Consider the following 22,755-nt stretch of genomic DNA (forward strand, 5'->3'; position numbering starts at 1 on the left):
TGTTATACTAAATCACGCTGGCATCCTTGTGGATTCTGAAAAATATAATTTTTACGAGATTAACAAAGGCGATCCATCATCGGCAGCCACGACTTGTTCAGATCTAGTCCAGGGGGATTAATCGATCGCTGATTTATTTTCCTTCTCAATCTGTCATCACTCTGCTGCTCACAATTATGCGAGTAAAACAGGAAATTTAGTTTCAAATAGCTTTCATATGACAAGTGGTTCTGGCCAAGCGATGGATTGTAATGAATAATAATGGCTATTTGAGTACGCAATTTTAACAAGATCATCTAATTATATACGATATTTTATTCTTTCTTTCTGTGATGATGATTTCTACAGCATGTGATTGATAAGGTTCTAAGTGCTGGAGGAAAGCGGTGCACAGTGAAACGATGTGCTGCACAAGCACTCTGCTGGCATTGCAAGTTAAACAGAAATGATGGCAAAGATAATAGTCAACCGTGACCTAACGAATGCGATTTGGGCTGTTTTTTCATCAGTTAGTAATTTCGTTAAATTGCTAGGATGGGTACTGGTTTATTATTTATTATGCTGGAAGCAATAAGATGACAGACATGTGTCGACAGGCCTCAGCTTTACACTGGAACTACAATCCACAGTGCAGTGCAACGCTAGAACTTGGCAACTATCTTTGTGCAACAGTGCCTCTCATAAATCTACATACTGATTTATACTGTATGTAAATAGTAAAGATGAACTTTCTAAAGAGTAACTTTGCAAATACCTAAAAGTTCACTTTTTATGGTCGAGATCTCGTTTTTCTGCTTTAATCTAAACTTGACCTACACTTGTTCCTACATTCAAACAGTCATTTCTATGACACCCACATGTTTTGCAGAAAACCGAAGACAGGAAATCAGATATCAATATGTACAGTATTCATTTGGTTGTTTCCCCAGTGTGAACAAACTACAACCTCACATGTGTGGTAACCTTGGATTTTTCCAGCTCTTCCGCACTGGCATATTGCTCCTGCACTAACAAAATTTGTCTGAATAGTTTATGATTAGCGAGCTCGGGTACTGTCACGAAACATCGTAATCAGAATGAATTTCAGATGAAAAAGACTGTGGCGAACCGAAAAGCTTTCAGCATTCACAAGCAGAGGCATTACCTAGAGAAGTGATGAATTATTATTGCTTAACTAAGAAAATTCAACTGATTAAAAATATTTTTCGCTTACCAGTATGGACAAACATGTGTTTGACGTAGTTCTGTTTGGCAGTAAAGGTTTTACTGCAGAGAGTGCATTCATAGGGCTTCTTTTCCCCCTGACCAATTCCTCCTGCAGCCTGTTGCTGCTGAGCTGGCGATTGCGGTACCGAAATAGGGTTGGGGAATGATGGCATTGCAGGGGGCGGCACTGCCACAAACTGGGGTTGCTGCTGGCCAGGAAGGTAAAGGAAAGGCTTGTGGTCTCTAGCCGGCTGTGTAGGAAAGAGTGTGGGCAGGAAGGTGCTTCCAGCAGTGCCCATCACTTGGGAATTGCTGGTCACGGTGAGCGGCATCCTTAGATTGCTGGTGTCTGGCTGGCGCATGTACTGGGACAAAGGGCTGAGTTTGACTGAGTTTTGCAGGGTATGCATCATGCTACTATCACTAGTGCTGTGGGATGTGTCCCCGTCCTCTGTCTTTTGCACTTGCTCTGGGGACGAGTCATTGACCTCTATCTGCACTGGAACTCCTTCCCCGCCACCGTCTCGGCTAAAGCCAGTCAGGTATGGCTGCTGCTCCATTGTATCTGGCTCAGTACTAATGGAGGAGCTCACCCCTGAGTCAAAACTTTCAACCTTGGATTCACTCTCTACACCCTCAATCTGGTCAGTGTCGTCCTGGCAGTCCCCCATAGTTTCATAGCAGCTGTACTCATCATCCTCTTCCTGCTTTACTTTCACGCCTCCTGTTTGTATGCGTACCGGTCGTGGTTGCTTGCGGCAGTGAGTGGACTCAGCTGTGGAGATGAAGCGATCAACCTGCTGAGATCTTTCCTGGATGCGGTTCATCCAGGGTGGATCTTGAGATTGCTGGTCCTTCTGAGTGCTAAGATTCGGATCGTAATTCGTCGACAGAGGGTTAATGTAAAGGGAGCGCTCGCGGGTGCCGTTCTGCAGAGACAGGCCAGGGTAGGAGTACAGAGATGTGTATGCACGATCCACATTTTGCTGTGATGTTGCTTGCATATAACCTGACTCTGCGTCACTGCTGGGCCCAGAGGTGCCAGACTCTGGAGTGCCGCGGGGTGTTTCCTGACCAGAATCTCCCGGTATAACAGGGAACCCCCCTGGACCAGCCAGGCCCACGTTCTGGGACACGATCCGTGTGCACTCATCAATGACGGTCTTAATCTGAAGGATGCTGGCAGCAGTGAGGATCTGCAGAGCCTCTGATTGAGACACTCGCAGAATCCCACTGTACATAAAGTCTATCAGCTTTTGGATGGATTGTACCGAGACCACAGAAGGGATCTCAATGTCGCTGTAGCCCAAGAGCAGCTTGTCCTGAAAGAAGGGGCTTCCAGCAGCCAGCACGCACCGGTGAGCTCGCAGCATACTTCCATGGATCCGAACAGTCACGTCACAGAAGTGCCCACGGTTGCGCTGCTCATTGAGGGTCTCAAGTACAGAATTGCTGAAGTTGTGGAGATTGATGTTATGAATGCGCTCGGTCATCCCCTTGCAACTGATGTCACCTGCAAGCAGGAAGCAACATGCCTGACTGAACACAACACTAAAAGTCCCGGCACTTTTTTTTCCCACATGTAACAACAAAACATCGTCATTGTTCCCAGCGTCGCTGATAAATTAGGATTAATAAAATCGTGCACAATGGAATACAACAGTTATAACCAAAGGCAATATGATAAGAAGCTCTTTATCCATTCAAGGAAATTGCCTTTCTAAACTGTGTGTAAAAATGTCGTCAACCATGACACAGCAATCAGTTTGAATACGAATTCAATACAACTGCCTGTTATAAATAATAAAAATAATACAATTCTTTGGAGAATGTCTAAAACAATAAGACAAATGTGTTCATTCTGAGGGGGGGGGGTCTTTCAGTTCAGTCTCATAGTATTAGGAGACAATCCAGTAATTCCAGCTTCTGAGCTACATTTTTCTTCCACATCGCCAAACTGAAGGACAATTAAGATGGTTCCCATCTAATTACTCCAAGTTTCTATCAGTGTGTATTTCTGAAATTCCTCCGAACACCATTAGGTGGTGCACTGGGCTTAAAGGACAAACAGGCCTCTTTTGTTAGCCATGTGTTCACTGTGATGGCGCTTCCTAACTATCCTAGGGATCCACTAAAACGTGACCCGGCTGATCAGTGTGAGAGATAAATGAAAGTGCTTTTCTTCCATGTCCTCAGCTGAAGGAATAAAAATGAGAAAGGTAGTAAGTATACGAATTGTCTGTTTTGTTCTACAACTGCTTTGAAAGCACAGAAACATACTTAAGTATAATTTCTGCTTTAAAGTACAGCTGCTGACCTTATTTGAAGGATCATTAAACACAACTTGTACTGAAACCAAGAAAATTGCCCTTCAAAACCAAGTGGAATATTATACTGATTTTTTTTTTTTTTTGGTTTTTACACTTCATCTGTCAGTGAATTAATTTATTTAAAAAATAGTGCTAATGAAAATATGAGGCAGAATCGAACAAATTACTGCTGAATACACAGGGGAACGTTTGAAGAAACACTTTATAATTTAAAATGTTATTATATAGCGAGTAGAAGTAAAATTAATGTTGGGGGGTCAAATGATAAAAACTAGATTTTGTTTTAACCAGTGAAGTTGAATTTAGGTAAAAATTACTGCAAGAGGCAGTACAAAAGTGTCAACACAACCCTTTAGTGCTAATTCCCAGCTCAGTGAATGAAACGTTAAGGAAGAATACGTTATTTTAAAAAAATGAAAGGAGTATAGTACTCACAGTTAGATGACGTTTTGTTACGAAGATGCTTGTGTGGCTGGTGATGAAGTGCGGGTCAAGCTTCAGTTTGCTGGTGGAGATGGCTGATCAGAGGCCTGGTGCTAGGCAAGGCTGTCAGTCCTCTCTGTCCAAATCATGTGTTGCTCTGCCACAGTGTTTGGAGGGGGGGGGGGGGGGGGAGACAGAGGGAGAGAGAGAGTGAGAGTGAGAGAGAGGGAAAAAGACAAAGACAAATCTTAATGCCACATACAGCCTCGTCGATACTGCCACTCCCTTAATGAACCAGGAGCAACATTAGCAGGAGTGTCTGCTGCAACAGATGTGTGAAGAGTTTTTAAAAAGCAAGATGAATGGACGTCGGTGAGTTCACATGACTGAAAAATACAAATCAAGGTTGAAAATAATTTTGGTATTGGCTCCCCCCCCCCCGCACACACAAACACACACACACCCACGCACACAGTTGCCTGAGCTTTTGGGCAATAAAACCACACCCTTCCAAAGAAAAAAATGATCTACTTTTTTTCCTAAGGAGCTTTGTTTTTGTTTGAATATTTTGGAAAAGGTCTCAGTCATATTCACCATCCGTGTGTGTGTGTGTGTGTGTGTGTGCGCGTGTGCGTATCTGTTCCCCTTGTCATTTTCAAATCCACAAATGAAACGGCACAATGTCTCACACAGATGTAAAGCAACGTTTTCAGCTGTAATAATAGAAAAGAGTCAAATATTAAACACACAAGGCTTTCATTGAAAACACAAGAAAGGCATTCAAAAACATTAAGCATGTGATGAGCTGCTTTGGTGATGCTAAGGAAGTCTGACACAACTGCTCTCACACTGTACAAACACATGCAAATGCATGTATGCAAATGTTTGACCCCAAAAAAGAAGACAAAAAAAAAATCACAAAATCACATAAAACTCATCAGACTCAAGTCGCACACTCGTGCTATCGTTCAAGAGCAGGGAAACTGGAAAAGGGGGGTTTAAAAAATGCATTGAATCGGTGAAAAAATGCCTCCACCAAACAAATTAGACCCACATTGTTCCAAAGTGCCATCAGGTAATGCAACCAGTGAAGCTTTTAAAGTACCTGGAAATTTTCACGGCATGTTTGGATGTGAATATTTATCATTAATTTGAGGGTGGATGATATTTCTGACACTCAATTTTTTTTTCTTTTGTAAAAGACGTTCAGCAGCAGCCACGCTTGCTACAACAGGAACATGAAGTGCTCTGTAAAACGCCACTAACTACTCTGTGCTGCTGAATGAACAGAACAGGGCCAGGATTTGACCAGACGTGCGCATTAATGTTGGAGCAAATTATTCTTTTACGGCTCTCGAGTACTTTCCAACAGCACACCTACTTTGAGACACTGAAGTAAAGCCTGCCTACAGAAACTATGAGATTTTAAGCAGTGACCTCCCTTTTTTTTTTTTTTTTTTTTCCTTACACACTCGTGTGGAAGGATCATTGGCTGCATTCGGTTCTGCTCTTCTATGCCAAGGTAACAGACACGCGTTAATGTGTAAATGTGGCCCGAAGATGATCATTGTCGTTATAATTGAGCACGCTGAAGCAGAAAATCTGGGCTGAAAAAGTACAGTTAAAGTGTAACTGAGTAGAAATGGCTGAGTTGACGGACTGCTTGGGTCTCGGGCCTCCCTTCGAGGAGCGCCGCACTCTGTGGGACGCTCAGTGCTTGTTTTCCAGACATGTTCGTAACAACTTACAAATTTGATGATTAGATATAGGCATGTAATAACATGTTTAGGAGCAGATGGTGATCACACAATACTCAGATGGATCATGCTTTCAACCAAACGCAAACAGTTGGTTGTTTTTCAGTTTTGATCTGGATTAAAAAAAAAATTATTATAAAATGAACCTCCTACATATGAAATATAACTTTAGCCATTTTCTATTCACTATAAAGTTATGTGAGTGACCTAAAATAACACATACAGATGGTTTACTATAAATATATATATTTATATAAGTCTAAACTGAGCGCTGGCGTAGCTGCTAAGTTAGAAACTATGTATAACTGCGACCTGTTGCGTGTGAATGAACCCCTCCTTAAATAATCCTGACTGACAAAGTCAAAGGAAACCCCCTCATACATATATATATATATATATATATATATATATATATATATATATATATATATATATATATATATATATTGTTTCACCACCTAAAAAACAATAGCGAGACCACTGTTTTTTACTAGACCGCACACCCACATGTCAAATTTCTTTATCCATTATAATGTCAAATATTTGACTTTTTTTCCTTTTTCCTGCTGGGGTTAGCTTGACATGCAAATGTTATCCAGGTGCCATGGTTGGGTTTTGTGGCTACTGCTCGACATTGCGCACATATATGTTGCTTCTACCAGTCCAGACATGTAAATCCACCTGCCTAATGGGGAAACTGAGGTGAACGCTGGCAACAAAGGAGTAGGCCAAGGGAAGCGGGCTTCAGTTGCCCAGACTGCCACTCACAACAGTGATTCCATTTTAGCCGTGACACAGTGGGTGAGCAGCAGCCAGCGCCTACCTGCAGTGAATTCTAATCAGCCCAGGGGTCTGTCTCCCTCCCTCCCTCCTGTACCCTGCCTTGGACTAAAGGGGCTGATGATCCTTCAAAATTAATTAGATCCTTGTAGGAGGCGGCCATTTTCTTTCACTTGCTAATACTCCATGGGGAGGAAAAAAATTTAAATCAAACTAAATTCAGCATTCGTACCCCACCTCCCCCATATTGGTTTCTTTCTTTCTGCGCCTCTACCTGTTTCCTGTTTCATCACGTTGAACCTCTCCCCGTCTTCCCTTCCTACCCGTCTATCTCTCCATCCGTCTATGCCCCCACTCTTCTTCCTCCCTCCTCTCTCCTTACAAACCTTCTCCAACACCCCCCCCCCCACTCTCTGGCTGCCTCCATGCCCCCAGCTCTGTGTCTGCCTCTGTGGAGTTTGCTGTCAATAAATCCCCAGAGGTCAGTTTGTCTGCTGGAAATCAGACACAATGCTTCAGACCGCCAATGCAACGCATGCTCTGCTGCTGCCGCCACAACAAAGACTAGGGAGGGGTGGAGGAGGAGGAGGAAGAAGGGGGCATTAAAAAAAAAAAAGGGAAAAAAAAGGAGGAATTAAGACGGGAAGACGAGGGTTGCAACTTCACCAGGCAGGCTCCAGGTTAATCAGCTGACTGCGTGAGGAGGCGAGCTCGTGGAACACGCTGCACCGAATTGGACATTAGTTAATCAAGGTGGGGTGGGGTGGGGTGTGAGGGTTTTGGGGTGGGTGTGAGGGGGGTTAGAATGGTGAGAATGGGGGATGGGGTTGAGAACAGACATAAGAGGCATGGTTATGAAAGGAGCAGTATCAGCCATTTGAATAATGTACATCTTGAATATGCAAATACTGCTTACAACACACACTACAAGCATACATTCAAGGCCCTTGGTACGATTCAGTGTGGAGACAAAAGGGCCGCGGGGCATGATGAAAAAGCTCATGTCCATGCACGCGCACGTGGCATCTTGATGGATGTGATGCAGATCTGCACTTATCGAGAGTGTTTTTGTGTTACACCTTATTAACAGTAAGTCTGTCTAAAACCTCCGCTGCTTAACAATCACCGTCCGACGTTGTAATTATTAATTTCAATCATCCAAGCACATTAGCATATAAACTGCCAGAAATCAGGCTGTAATAGTACGTTTTGGATATGGGATCTAATGTAATTCTGTTCACAATGTAAATATGTAGCCAGAACACTGGGGTGGGGGGGAATGAAGCAATATTCGTGAGGTAAGTGAAGGGGGCGCGTTTGTTAAAGACAGAGTGCGTTCAGCTCACTTCTTTGACAAAATGGGTGCGCACACGCAACTCGGTGTCATCAGTTAACGCCTCAAACTTAAAAACCAAACGTTAGCCAGTACTATTTTGCCGCTGCACGCTTTGAAAAAAGAAATAAATGAAAAAGTCTGGCCAACGACAGCTGTGTCAGCTAATTAAATCGGAACAATTTGGAGCGCTGCGTTTCTCTCGTTACCTTTGAGCACTTAACAGGTAAGTAATGCGCCCAACTCCCATACACTCCAAGAAAAGCTGCAGAAAAACCACATCCTCAGTCTCAGGATTTAATTGATTTGGCTTTATTGCAGTCACTGAAAATCATCAACAAGCACACGGAGACTGTTGACAAGTTGAGCCAAGATTTTTCACACAACATTTTTTTTTTTCCTTCCAATTTCTACTTCTCCCTGGACTGAAACTGTACGGCGCGACATGTCAGAACCGGTGAAATAGTTTGAATGATTTCGAGTGCAAATCATTGATAATTATAGCGTGTTTAAAATAGACTCGATACGCAACTATTATTATGAAACATGAAACGCCTTTTGAACTTTGAACTGCCATTTCACCTCAAAACGGAGGCGTACCAGAGATCCCTCCTTCAAAACGGTACTTTCGATTTTAAACTCAAGACCAGGAACGGTTTCAAAACATGAAAATATCTAAATTTACAACACTTTTCCTTTCTCAAATTCCTTCCTTCTTGGTCAAAGCATTGTAAAGTAATTACACCACTATAATGTTATAGCCTCTCTTCAGTTGAAATTGCTTCAATGACTGTGTTCATGCATTTGTGTGCATCATACGCTAACTGCAGCCACTGTTAACTCTTTACGGTCCCCTTAATTTAATCACGCCGCGAATCTTTAGTTCCACTGAAATGTCTCCAGTAGCGCAGCATATTAATGTGTGAACATATTCAGCCCAACAGAAAGCCACTCAATGTGACAGGATGTGCGGCTTTCAAATAAATTCCTCTAGCACATAAATAACAATAAACACTGCAATTCAAGTGGAGGACAGTTAAAGTATTTTTTGACAGGACAGCTTGTTCAACTTCGTCACTTTCTGTCAAAAACACACCCACCGCCACCCGTTATCCATAGCAGATCCATTGTACACTTACAGATGGGAGGATAATCTACTTCTAATATACTTTTTTTTCACACAAAGTCCACACAAACACTTGTGAATTAGTGCTATCAGTATTTTTTTTGTTCATACTGTATTTTATGAAGAGGATGGGGTGGGGAGTGGGGGAGGTGGGAGGGGGACAAACAGCCACTGCTGGCTTACGGCCATTAAAATTAAAGACGGCAGTCACTTTGGTGATGGAACAGAAAAGAAAAAAAATCTCAGAATTGGCAAATGGCTCTGCTTTTGTTAATGAGCATTTGACCATAAAGAACCATCTGACTACTCATATGATAGTCTCCAAAACACCTCTAACCCCCGAAGCAGATAATGCTAAATTCAAGAGTTATCATTTAGGCACAAGTGTCCAATGCAACTGCCTCTCTACAGCTACTACACACGTCAAGGACATTTTGCCTCTCCAAAAAAGGACCTCACAGGCCATTAAGAGATCTTCACGAACCTACACAGCTGCTCATATAGGACCTCTCTGTCTATTACTAGTGTATCATGATAAAGAGCAGTTAATACATTCAGCTCATCAAGAAATATCAGTGTGTATGCCTCTATTCATATTTCTATTCTCAAAAATTGGACTGTGTAGTTATGAGGAACAGTTTTGTATCTTCAAAGAAAATAAAGCATCTCCTGACTTTCTATCCTTGAGATGTAAACAAGGGGGAAAAAACAGGCGTTTGTGCTGAATTTCGAGGGGACTGTGCGGGACCTTTGTGAAGAAGCGCGCAGCTCTAACACAATAACGAACAAAACAGGCTCTGAATGTGTTTAGGGTTAAGAGTACACTATGTTTGTCACTATAGCGAGGCCAAACAAAATGAAACCACAGTCTCATCTGTATTTAGAGCTAGAAAAACAGAAAAAAAGATGCTCGCATAAGTTTTATGTAAAGCCGGGTTTCACATGCAGCGCTTTCAAGGTGTCCTGCCTCTCAAAGACAGCACACATACGTGCTGTGGTTAAACAGTAAAGCCTTCTTTCATCAGTCATGGTTAGTGCCTCCACAATGGCACTTTGCTCTGTAAAATTTAAACCTTTAAGTTAACCTGACTAATGATTTAACTGCTAGCAGTGACTTTAAATCACTACTCGACCGTGCGTGCGTGGAATAGTCAGCAACTTCAGAAGTTGTGTACCATGAGGTTTCACAGCAGCTGCACAAGGGTGCACGAGCCAGCGCGGTGATGGTCCAGCACAGAGCTGAACTTTCACAAATGCACAAGGGTGCTTTAAGCAGGTCAGCTGCTCCGCTAGCTGCTTTTGCTTCAAGGGTCAGCAGCCTACCCTCTCTCTCTGGCAAGCACAAGCACAATGTTTGCCGTTTAAAAAAGACATGGTACAAAACTGCTAACATGCTAGCAGGAGAAAAAAGAGAAAAATGGTCATTGCAAAAGAAAAAATAGTTTCATGATGCAACATATTTCTTCAGCCTGTAGCTACGGTAACAAAAATACAAATGGCATTGGGATGAAATAAAACTGACTCATTATTCAGGTGAACTGGTGATATCTTCAATATGATGTCTTCAAACACAGATTTTTCTCATTATGTGAATAAGATGGTAAATCCAGAAGACTTAATGGAAGCATGCTGTCCTTATTTGAAGCCATATGGATGTTAGCAGTGTTTAGTTTATTTTTAGTTTGGCAAGCTGTTGTGTAGTAAATACAGATGATTATATATGTCTCATCAGATCATTTGACATATGACCCATCTAAAAGTGCAATGCTGACGCACTGAAACACTGCCGACCACAACCGTGCCCTAAACACGCTTTGACCAAGCGCTGGTCTGATCCACTGGTCTGCAGGCTGAGCAATGTGATTTAGAGCTAATGACTTAAACAAAAATTGGCACATAGGTAAGGTTTTCTGGTAATCCATCAAGGGGTGGCAATCTAACCACATTATGAAATTTCATCCATACAATAGCGTGTTGCGAGATTAACTTGTTAAGCAAGCCAACTACAGGATTTCACAAGCGCTCAGGGAAAGGCCAAAAACTAAAGATTTCCACTCTTTCGGCCTTGTGTTAATCTCTAGATGTTATTTAGACATTTGAGCTGACTGAAATTTCACAGCAGCACACTCAAAGTACAGATAAGTCATCGGTCCCTCGTGGAAACGGCGCTCGCATAAGGACAATAAGATCATTCATGTAAAGAGGAAATCAGCTCTCGTCGGGCATTTATGATGAGTACATTTTAAGAAACTACTGCCAACACTGTAAGCCACACCCTCTTACTCAGTAAATACACCTTTTGGAGGAAACAAAGGAGTAAATGGAGAAGTTTAAAGAAAAATATGCAAACTTGGACATGTGACAAAACAAAGCTTATGAGCTTCATGGGAATCACATGTAAGGCTTCTACTAACACAGTCCAATTTAGTGTCAAACCTTTGGACAGTCTAATCTCAAAATGGGTCTATGCATTGCCTGGAAAGTCTGTTGTTTGTGCTTGTTGTTTTCCTAGCAATTACATCAGGAAAAACTATGTAAGCAACACCAGTTAGTGTGGTTATACAAGTTCTATAGCATATCAGAGGTTGCATATACATAACAACTTCTTGTGTCCTTGTGTGACTGTGAGGATGACTATATGTTTTTAAAATGATGTCAGATGAGCTGATGGTAGCTGTTTGGCTGTTTTTTTAAAATAGATTTTTACCACCCGATGTGTTAGCTGTTAACACGCTCATTAATTTATGGTCTTTCCATTTCCTGTTTGCTTTGTTGGTGCCCAAAAAAACAAAAAAATGCCATTAGCAGTGAAGTCTTCTCCAAGATCGATCATATTTAAAGTAGGGAAATTGATTTAAAAGGCGTTTAAGTGATGCTGACAATGTTGCGTTTCTTACTGGACTTCCTTATGTTTTCCAAAGACAACAACTGGTGGAGCTGTACAATGCTGTAATTTGTAATTACAGAGCAAACCGCACTTGCTTTGTAACGAATTTCCATTACCTTACATGGCTTGCGTTGTTTGTTGCTGTGCAATGTGTCACCGTCAACACAACAAGATATTTGCGTGTTCACCATTGCTACACTTCCTATTGTTCCTTGTGCATTTTAGTGTAGCCCAGGTTGTCCTCTCTGATCTGTTTTAATGCAAAAAAAAAAAAAGCAGAGAGACCACAGGGTCACCTCAGCACAAAGCGCCGATAATATCAGCTCCGTTTATGATAATCCTCTGGCCCTTTGGCCTTGCTAATGCTCATGAATTGTTGGTCAGTGTGGTCTTTTGAATGCAGCAGAATTATTATCGTTGATGCTAACAATCTATAGCTCATAAGCCCCAGAGTGTAACCTAAGCTGATCAGCTGTTTCTGGTAATATTACTATAAAGATCGTGCCACAGGCCTGTGAGTATTTTCGGCAGGTCATGAAACAAATGTGCCACTTCTAAGTCATTTGTGGTGCCACGGTTTGATGGAGAGGCTCAGGAATGCATATGCCTTTATTCCTGGTCATGTGACTGTGTTAGGTGAAGTTAACAGGGTACGTACAATAGCTATGTGTGTCTTTGTCTATTTGTGTGACCTTCCTTCCTATAAATGCATGTTGGAACTGAGCCTAAAGAGAAGTGGGAATAAGAAACATGCTTTGTGAATGAATGAATGATTGTTTAGACACTAGCCAGCAGCACAGCTCACTCTAGTGAAAGACTCTAAATTGGATTCATGTTGTTTAATCTGTTCACAGAAAAAATTTTTTAAAAAGAGCTTAAAGTGAGTTTACATAGCAGCTGCCACAAGGTCATGTATGGACGTTTTCACGTGCAGCGTCCCACTGCTGCCACAACCAGCAACCATTGCATTGGATTTCAAGCCGCCCAACTATCTCATGGAGACACATGGACTGCATCTACAATAAAAAAGTAATGCAGGTGTTACGAACGTCACTAGAACGATCCCACTGGGTCACTTGATAAATGTCAAACTTATTGTCAACAAACCTGGCAACTCGGATAAAACTGAACATTTGCCTTGCCATCTGGTTGTCATTGAACAGGATAGGCATGCATTTTCTTTGTCACCTAAACCAACAGTCCTAATAATAATAATAAAAAAAGACAATCTATACTTTACTATTCATTAAAACAAGAAGCTGTTAGACAAATTAACTATTATTTTCAGACTCTTCAAACCTAAACGTGTCTTGATATAGTTACAATTCAGGGCAATAAATAACATGGATGGTATAAGAACAGATATGCCTTTTCAAGATGAAAATGCAAGAGAAAAATTCCCTTGTTAAAGATTTTCTTTCAATAAGAAAAATACCTAACAGTGATTTCCTAAGGCTGTATTTAAAAAAAGAAAAGACGAGAAAAAAAAAAACCAACTAATGACTTACTCAATAAAAAAAGAAAGAAAATACAGTTTTAGATTATGTGAAAATACTCTAAGGTTTCAGCAAACGTAATATTTGATAAAACCACAACACAAATACTATTGTGTAAATAAAATAATTCCCCCTTAGTTTACCCAAAGCACAGTGCATACCAATGTACCTCGAGCGAGAGTGTGCACAATCTTAACATTTTGGCTGGTGTGAGTACAGTTTAGTGGAATGAGGCTTAAAAAGTCTCCTCGATGCCAAGAATGAAGCCGGGAACTTACAGCGCTTATATTTATTGTGAAAAGCTGAAAAACTTACAAAGGACACTACTGCTCTTTGCAGTTTTCTCATACTCTCTTTAGATACTCTCCCCTTCAGCTAGGCAGTGAGCTCACCATGACTTGTAGAAAACCATATGGGTAGCAGGGTGAACTGAGGACACACATGCACCTTGGCAAACATACAACTTTGCTATTAGAATCCAGGATACATTTTTCACATCAGTTGAATACCTAGGCCTGCTTGTGTGTTTAAAGAGAAAGAACATTAATTAGGTTTAAATGCTCCTTCCATGCGACCGACAAAATAAATGTTTCTAAGACACGTTATTAAAATGAGTTCTAAAGAAGTTTAAACATCTTCAATAAAGGAAGAAAAAAAAAGAAACTCTTCCGTTGTGAAATTGTTGTGAAATAACTTCTGATCAAGTTCTTACATGAGATTTGGCTCCTGCAGCACAAATATAAAAGCTTTGATAACAACTGCATGAACCAAGAGAGTGTAATGGAAACACATGATCATACCCACCGTGTTTGTAATGTATATACTGTATACATGTGACACAAGGAGACCGCAACTGCGAAAACAAAGCAGCTGGCATTGCACTTTAAATGACAAAATTAAAAAAAAAAAAATCTTAAGACTAATAAACATATTTCTTATCGTGTGAGCAGGCTAATATTAATTCTGGTCCTGTACCAAGCTCATGTGTAAACATTAAAATAAAACCTTCTTATCCGACGGCAAGTGTGTGATGAGTTTCTCCCCTGTGGGACGCTCCTTTTAGATTTTGCTTTATTTTGGAGAAAGTAAACATTCAAATCTAAAACCATATACTATGAAGCTATGCAGGAAGTAAGGATAGTAAGCGGGTTTCATGAGACTTTATAAAGTTTTATAGCCGAACAAAAGCTTACTGACGACCGGCTGTAACACTGGCAAATACTTATTCAGGCTCAATTTGTGCTTTCATTACGCATTCCTGTGATACTTGCAGGGAGGGAAGATTCCAAAACAAAAGTCCTTTGAAAACTGAAAAACGCGTCATAAAGTTTTTATGCTGCACGATCTTATAGTCACACCAGGTTCAGCTAAGGTTTAATAAAAGTTCTGATCTAAAAGGGCACATATTAAAAAAAACAAGACAAAAAAACAACTCAATGAATTTTAAAAGAAGGAGAAGAAAAAGTCTGGAGCTGTAAATATTCCTGAAATATTATTTATGGATAATATACCCTGATTGGGTTTCTTTTTAAAAAATAAATAAAAGCCTCTCAGTTGATTCCAAAATATTTTTTATGCTTTCTTCTCCACATCTTCAATAACAAAACACAATTTTCCTCCCTTTAAACAAGTGATTTTGTGTTCAGTCCTTGCTTTATTGCTGGAAGGAAATCCCCATAACACACTGTAACAGTGGTTTTGTGTTGCATTATGCAGCTAACGGGGAAATTCATTCCTTACTGACAAAGGCAACCTGTGCAGATTGTCAATAGGTTTTGTGATTGATTTGTATATTCAGGGATAAAAATAATGTAATATAAAGAGAAGCATGTAATGTGTGGAAAGGGTGATTTGTGGGTAGAAGGATCCAAGCCAGTTAGCCAGGAGGTAGCTAGCCTGCCAACAATTTCTAGTTTGCAAAGCGTAATCCAACGATCCAGCAAGGAAGAACTATCATTATATTTTACTAGGATCAAGGGATACAAGGAAAATAGAAATGGAAAATAATTTAATCACTGATACTTTAGAGGCACCTGAGTTTTTTGGGGGGTTACCATGGCAGCTAGGGACTCAAATGTTGCGTTACAGCTGCAAATGCTGTAAAACAGGAGTCTTACCAATAAACAGAAGGTGAGAAACTTTATTCATTCTTCTTAAACAAAACCAAATCCTGAAGCTTAAAGTCTATTAAAGGCTTAAAGGCTACTCTGTAGTTAATTACAAGACTTATTAACTTTAAGATGTGCACCTGAAAACAGTCTCTGTTGGCAATCACATCAAAGATGAGCCTTACTCCAAAGGGGGGAATATTCATCTAACGAGTATCATACAGGGAGGGGGAAAAAAAATAAAAAGCTGGGAAAAGATAAACTCTGCCTGAGACAAAAAGGCCAAGCAGTTAACAAGCACTGTGACATTCTGGATGCAATCCACAAAGTGGCTTGTTATATCGATGGATCTCTGCTGCATTCCCAAAATGGCTGCCAAATATGTTCAACTGAGCCAGACAAAGTGCCACAATGGACTCAAGTGCAAGTCTGCTGTCATACGATGGTAAAGACCTGACTTGAAATTTTAGTTATTGATTTTACTTCATCTGTAAAGGCTCGCCATTACCGCGAGGAGGAATTTTATTTGGTTCGTTTCTTTGCCGTTGTATTGCCAGCACATGCCAGAATTTTCAGCCAAATGTAGACTTTCCAAAATAAAATTATAAATACAGAGTACACATGGCAGAACGAGCGAGGTGAATTCCTCTCATGACCAGCGCTACACGCCCTCCCACACCTCTCCAGTCCGTTTCACTACATAGTGTAGCTCCCAAGGCCAAAAAAAACATTTCAGGGCAACTGCACTGCAACAATATGATCCTTTCAAATATTTATAAATATAATCATGTAAGTTCGGGACCACCACGCTTACCTGGTAACAGCCTGGTGAAGATAGCTGAATGGCGTGGGAATACCAACAACCAATGAAGCACTGCGGAGGCTTCAGAAAGATGTCTCTATCTTGTCTTTTTGGGCATCAGTGCCTTATTTCACTTATTTATTTTTTTATTTTTTATTTTTTGGAAATCTGACCTACCATCTGCGTCCATGTACAGTACAAGATGATTGTTTTTTTTTTTCCTGGTTATATGTGTCTTACAAAGAAGCACTTATTACATTAGTACAGCATGGTACCCTTACACATTTTCACTTGAGTAAACCCAAATAATCAGGTGGGAGAAAATGTGTGAAAGCGTGACTAAATCAGTCAAAAACACTTCAAAACTGAATGCTGGGCACACATTGCGCCAGTTTTCTGGTCAATAATAATAAACTGGCAAATGTGAAGAGACGGTGACAAGCTACAGCGGACGAGTGAAGGATGCTGAAGCCAAAAGAAAATTGGGATTGATTGCCGCATGTGGATTAACTGATCACCCCCCACCCCTTCCACACACACACACTCACACACAGCCTCTTTCTTCCATGTGAGTATAGGTGTACAGTTTATCTGCTGGGTTTCCTCACACAATAACCACTTTCCTTGATGTGCAGACGTACTCTTAAATATTCATTAGTCATGGGTGGGTTTGAGCCGTGACACAGAAAGTGGGCAAATGGCGATGGCTCAAACCCTGTGAATATTAATGTGTGTGGAATTTATACATGTAAATACCCGTTCCTGACTTAACTGAGATGAAACCGGGCACCTGATCCACGGACTACAAACACTCCCAAAGCACATAATGGCTTACCCTCGCTCAGCAGCTCCTGTACACCTCTGTGGTGATAAAACAAGAGTTTTTGACATCAAGCCATGGCGAGAGCTCACTTACAGCCAAGACAAGTACCCTCCAATTCATCAAAACAATAAAATGTCCACAAATGCAGGTGCTACGCCTTTTTATTTTGGGGGGGGGTTACTATAATTTTTGAGTTTCTTTTCAGATGAAGGGCGTTCAATTCAGTGTACACATTGTGACAATATAATTTTTACTTTCTCATTATTTCCTCACCCACATGCAACCTGTCAAATCAGCGTGCTCTAATTCATGGGACAGAATTGCAATTATGCCTGGCTGAAGTCTCACATCAAGGAGAGGGGAGGAGGGTGGGGTGGGTGGGTGTGTGGAGGGGGTGAAGGAAATGTTGCATTTCTCCTACAAACATGCTGCACGCTCAGCTCCGTGTTTTCCAAATGTGTCCATTCAGAAAAACAAACGATCCAGTGCTGCCACCAATTACGTAACCGAGCCTATAGACAAGCAAGTCGTTTACGTTGTGGAGGCATATTCTGAATGAAGGCGGGCAGGAGGAAGTGATCACAACAAAAGTGGAAAAAAAAAAAAAAAAAAAAAACAGAGGCAAACGCAGAATCGTAAAAAAAAAAAAAAAAAAAAGGAAGAGAGAAAGAAAGAAAAAAACCTACACACGCTCTGACACACACACACAGGTGCACATCCACAGATCGAGTCTGCGCTTTAAGGACGTGGACGCGGCGTTTCTCTCGTGCCTGTCAAACCCGGGACCGGTCTCTTGTTTGGGGCTATTCACTGACCAAACCAACACCAACCTGTGACATGACTAATGCGTTGACGCAAAGCTTTATACCTGGGAACAACTCCCGGGCTCCAGCCGGGTGTGTGGCTATTAATCAGACACGGAACGTGCTGTATTATAGAAACCTATCAGCGGCGCTCGCGTTAGACACAAGGACACGCCGTATTACTCTCTTTATCTGACAAAGCCGAGCGCTTTGGGACAACATCTGTTTGCCACACACACACACGCATGCACGCACACACACGCATACACGCACGCTCTCTGCCCCTGTCCATCTCTCAGTCACACGCGCGCGCGTGCACGCTCGCGATCGAGCACGGAGAGAGCAAGACTGACATGTTGCTCGGGATGAACTCTCTGTGGCCCTTTCAGTAAATTCATCCGCGTATATTAATCTATATACACACATATGCACGCATCTATATATATATATATATATTTAATTTTTTTTAATTGCGCAAACAATACACATATTTTGACTTTAATCAAGAGGCGAAGCGCCGCTGTGCTGCCATGTAACAAGGAAGAGCGAAGGAATCACGAGTTGCCCATTAATATTTTGCAACAAAATGTCTCAAAAGGAACACAGAGAGCCTCTCTTGCAACTTTAATTACACCAGAGCATGGCTTCGTATCTAGGCCAGCCTCACATGGTAAACATTTTTTTTAATCTACTGTAGGGTATGAATTTAAAACGTGGGGGGAGGGAGCGATTGCGACAGTTTAAAGTGAGCTTTTATTTTTGGGAGAAACATGGCACCAAAATCCAGACCAAAAGAGTCCCACCAGATCCAGTTCTTATTTATCCCAGAAACTGGACCTGCAGTATTGCTTTACCTACAGACACAATATTAGCCAGCCTCCCCTCGCCTGCTGAGCACATCTGAACGTAACCCCATCTCATAAATGCAACGGCGTAATGATATTAATTCACAAAAAAATGTAGGCTAGACATCTGTCTCAGTGTGAGCCGCTTCGCTCCAAGGATAGATTTCACGCGTGCACAAAAAAACCAAAAAAAAAAAACCCCAAAAAAAACCAACCACCTCTCCCGGTAAGTTTAACAAACTGAAATTCATTTAAGACAGTTTTCTAGTGAGAGTATATAAGAGCGGTAGGAAGGAGAAGAAGAAGGAAAAAAATGCAATAAGGAAACGTGTTTCCTCTGACTCAAATAACTGACCTAAAAGCCAAATGCGCACGTCGCCTGCCACAGTTGTTCCGGGCTCACAGTGTGTAAAATGTGAGCAGGCAGCCCGCGAGCATCGCTCAGGCTTTCGCTGATTGAGAGAAACAGACCTGTGAACACACTTTGACCGGAGTAGTATTGTTCTCAAGTGTCCCCCCCCACCACCACCACAACCACCACCACCTCTCCACTGTCCGGCTCACGGGTAAATCTAAAAGTAAAGGGGGCACAGTCAGAATAATGACAGATGGCAAACTTGCGTCACGCCAGGGCAGCGCGTTTTTTGGTAGTCGAATATAGATGGACAACAAAACCCCCTGGCAGCCAAAACTGAATACCCTCACCCCTACCTACCTACCTACCCTACCACCACCCCTTCCTCCTCTAATCTAACGCAAGGGGCTCGTTTCATTAGGCTACATTTCGGACGCTGGCATCACGTTTATTGAACGTTCGTGACCCTCCAAAGAATGAAGTTTCCAATGTTTGCGGAGATTTCTGGGGGGGCTGGTAAAGCCAGCCACAACTACATGGGAAGTGAGTGGCATTTTCATGCATTTCACCCGAAAGTCAGCGAGCATGTTTTAATCCCCGATAGAGGACATTCCTTGTATTCCCCCCCTTCTCTCTCTCTCCCGCTCCCTCTCTCTCTAATAATAGCGGCAGAGATGTTGTAAAGACCCATCCCTTTTCCTACTTTTCTCTCAATTTCTTACCTGCACTTCGAAGCTCGTTCACAAGAAGAAAAAAAAAGTGGCGACAGCGTTTCCACGGCGTTCCCCCCCCTGACGAAGCGCGCTGAGTTGATGTCTTTTTTTTCCTTCTTCTTTTAATATGTTCCCTTACTTTGTTTCATTTCTCACTTCCATCTTCTTTTCATCTCATCAATAAACACACGCTGCAGCCTACCTTCATAGAGCAGCTCGGTTCAAGTGTGCCCTCCCATTTTTTAACTATACATCGAGTACTTTGAGGGGTGGTGGTGGAGGAGGAGGAGGGAGGGGGGGGGGAGTGAACGGGCAGGCACGCCTTTTCACTTAAAGCTGCTATTGGAAGAACAGTGCACTGTCTTGGGTTGGATCAGAAATCCGTCAACATTATTGCGCCCCAATCGCAGGGAGCGCGGTGGGACGGTCAAACCGGCTCCATTATGGCTCTCTGGAAGTGGTAGGAGTTGTAGTAATAGTAGTTGTAGCGGGCTAATAGCGCTCAACCTACTCATTTGCCACTGCCTAAGCAGCAGCACGGCAGTTTATATAAGTGGAAGTCGGGCTGTGAAAGTGAGCGGTGCCTGTAAAAGGATGAGGGTTAAACAGGCTCGCAGTGACGATAAAAAGCAGGCGAATCTCTTCCTGAACCCATAAATCCCCCCACTTCTTCTTCTTTTTTTAAAAAATGTAATTCACTCATTTTTATTACGTGGCTTTCAGCGCCAACAGTTTTAAAATCTCTGCGCTCGCAAATGTGAATGAACTCCGAAATCAATCCCCCACTTTGGGATGAAGAAGGACAGGGGGAATTGTCGGTTACACGTCCATCACGCGTCTGAACTTCTGATTGGACGCCGCCTCTGTCTGTACCGCGAGCCAGCTGCGCCGACGCCTCCCATTGGACGCCGGCGCCGTCGCTCACTTCCAGCGCCAACAAGCTAGATTGTCTGCCGTGTCTTCTACTTTCTACGCATTTCTATTTTCTCATTTATTTATTTTTTAACGTCCCGAGCTGACCTCGGGTTTGCGAGCAGGGGGAAAAAACGGTGTCGGTTCAGCCGGCCAATCAGATTTGGTTGAGCCGCTGCTTTTCCCCTTTTGTTGTTGTTGATTTTTTTGTCATTATCCAGTGCCTTGAGATATATTCTGGCTGCCTTAGAAAAAAAAGAAGTAATGGGTCATGTGGGATCTCCCCCCCCGCACCCACCGCCTTAATGCCCCCCTCCCTGTCTAGACAGTGACAGGTGTGCGTGTGTGCGCACACTCTTGTCTGTAGTTCACATCGGAATAATGAACCACGTAGAAGGTAGTGTATAACAGATACTTTAAATAAAATATGTATGTGTGTGATTAGGGTGTGCAGTGGACGGAGTGTTCAGTGTAAGCTTCCCTGCTTCTTGAAAGACAAGCTTTTTACTTGACAAAGAGGTCAACTAAGGTTAGCCCCATGTGACAAACCGTCCTGCGTCCCGAGCTGAGCTGCTGGGTGAAAGAGGGATGTTCAAACGAATAAATAAATAAATAAAAACTCTCTTTAAGCAAAGCTGTACTCTTGAACTTTGCGTGCAAAACCCTCCAGCTGTACAGGAGAGACAGAGGTGCTGCTTCAGACAATCGCCATCTCGGAAGCTGGGTAGGCTCCTTACGGATATTGTTGTGCGAGCACCGCGGTGAGCACCCAGGGCACTCTCAGTTGACTGTGCGCGCCATCTGCAGGACTGCGATGTGGATTAATACCGCGGGTTCAACGGAGGACACCCTTCCGTCACTGCTTTGACCTACATTAACCAGGAACAGTGTAGGAACACCACTACCGGCCTTAATGCGATCGGTTGCAATCCGACAACGAATCACGAAAACCAAAAAATGCCTTTAATACTCGTTCAAAATCAGAATGATCACAATCTTAGATCACAAACAGAAAAAAATTGCACATCAGTGCGGTGAACGCCTTTCCCGGAACAGTATTTAGGATACTTCGCGTTATTAACACGATGGCTCAGCCGGCACCACGTGCAGGGAGGATTCACCATCGAGAACATTGTGTTTCTGTGGTAGCTCTTAAGTGCTTTGCATATTTTACCGGACTTGCCTTTATGGCAACGGGTTGTTGACACCATTAGAAATTTAATGAGAAACGTGCTTAGTTTATTTGTAGTTATCTGCCTATTTGTGCTATTAATACAGTATCAGGCATTAAGTGAAGGGACTGAGGGCAAAGCAGTTATTTTGTAAAGCTTGCTAAAACACATGCTTTTAACTTAAAATTTTGTGCAATGCATCTAAAAATGAAATTTAAATTGCAGTACAATTGCATGCCTATTTTCCCTTATTGTGCCGGTTTATTAACAAATTAAGCTATGCTATTTAAAAGTGAATTTAAAAAGAAATCAAGGACGGTGTGAAAAAAATGATTGAAAATATGGCTGATATTAAATGAATACCTCATGACAAGAAAATAGCAAATTTATATATATTATATATCTATATTACAATAGTGAAAATCTTTTAAAAAAATAAATAAATATATAAATACATGAAAATGCAATAAATAAATAAATAAAACTATTTGGTTTGTTAGAGCTTCCCTGAGGATTATGAATAGCCTGGAACTGTTTTTTTTTTTTATTCCCAAACCTCTTAACTTAGCCTTGTTAATAGCAATATTTAAGAAATTTGACCAATTTTTACAACTAAATAAGATAAATACATCTGCTGAGCCCCTAAATACCTTTGTTCATTTCTAATGAGTCCTCATCAATTTCCAGAGAAAATCCACAGATTTTTTATTTATTTATTTTTTTTTACAAAAGTCTGGAATTAATAAAATAAATGTAAAATAAAAATAAAATATTGTACTACAAATCACTTCTCTATTAGATTTTTGGGATCCTTCTGAATTCTTGCAAGTAAAATCCATATCTGGAGGTAAAATAGGAGTATACATGTGTATAATCTCACAATG

At 41.6% G+C, this 22,755-nt stretch overlaps 1 protein-coding gene across 1 annotated transcript in view; it reads right to left on the bottom strand.

The window, feature by feature from the left end:
- Positions 1-20,064, bottom strand: part of zbtb20 (zinc finger and BTB domain containing 20) — a 33,790-nt gene extending 13,726 nt beyond the window's left edge. The window contains exons 1-3 of the mRNA XM_082550151.1: positions 19,797-20,064; positions 3,972-4,116; positions 1,214-2,719 (exon numbers count right to left, since the gene is read on the bottom strand). Of these exons, the coding sequence (XP_082406277.1) occupies positions 1,214-2,699 (1,486 nt within the window). The 5' untranslated portion in view covers positions 2,700-2,719; positions 3,972-4,116; positions 19,797-20,064. The remainder of the gene's footprint in view (positions 1-1,213; positions 2,720-3,971; positions 4,117-19,796) is intronic.
- Between the last annotated feature and the right edge of the window lie 2,691 nt (positions 20,065-22,755).

This window comes from Aulonocara stuartgranti, assembly GCF_965226115.1.
Source record: "Aulonocara stuartgranti genome assembly, chromosome: 10".
Taxonomy (NCBI): domain Eukaryota; kingdom Metazoa; phylum Chordata; class Actinopteri; order Cichliformes; family Cichlidae; genus Aulonocara; species Aulonocara stuartgranti.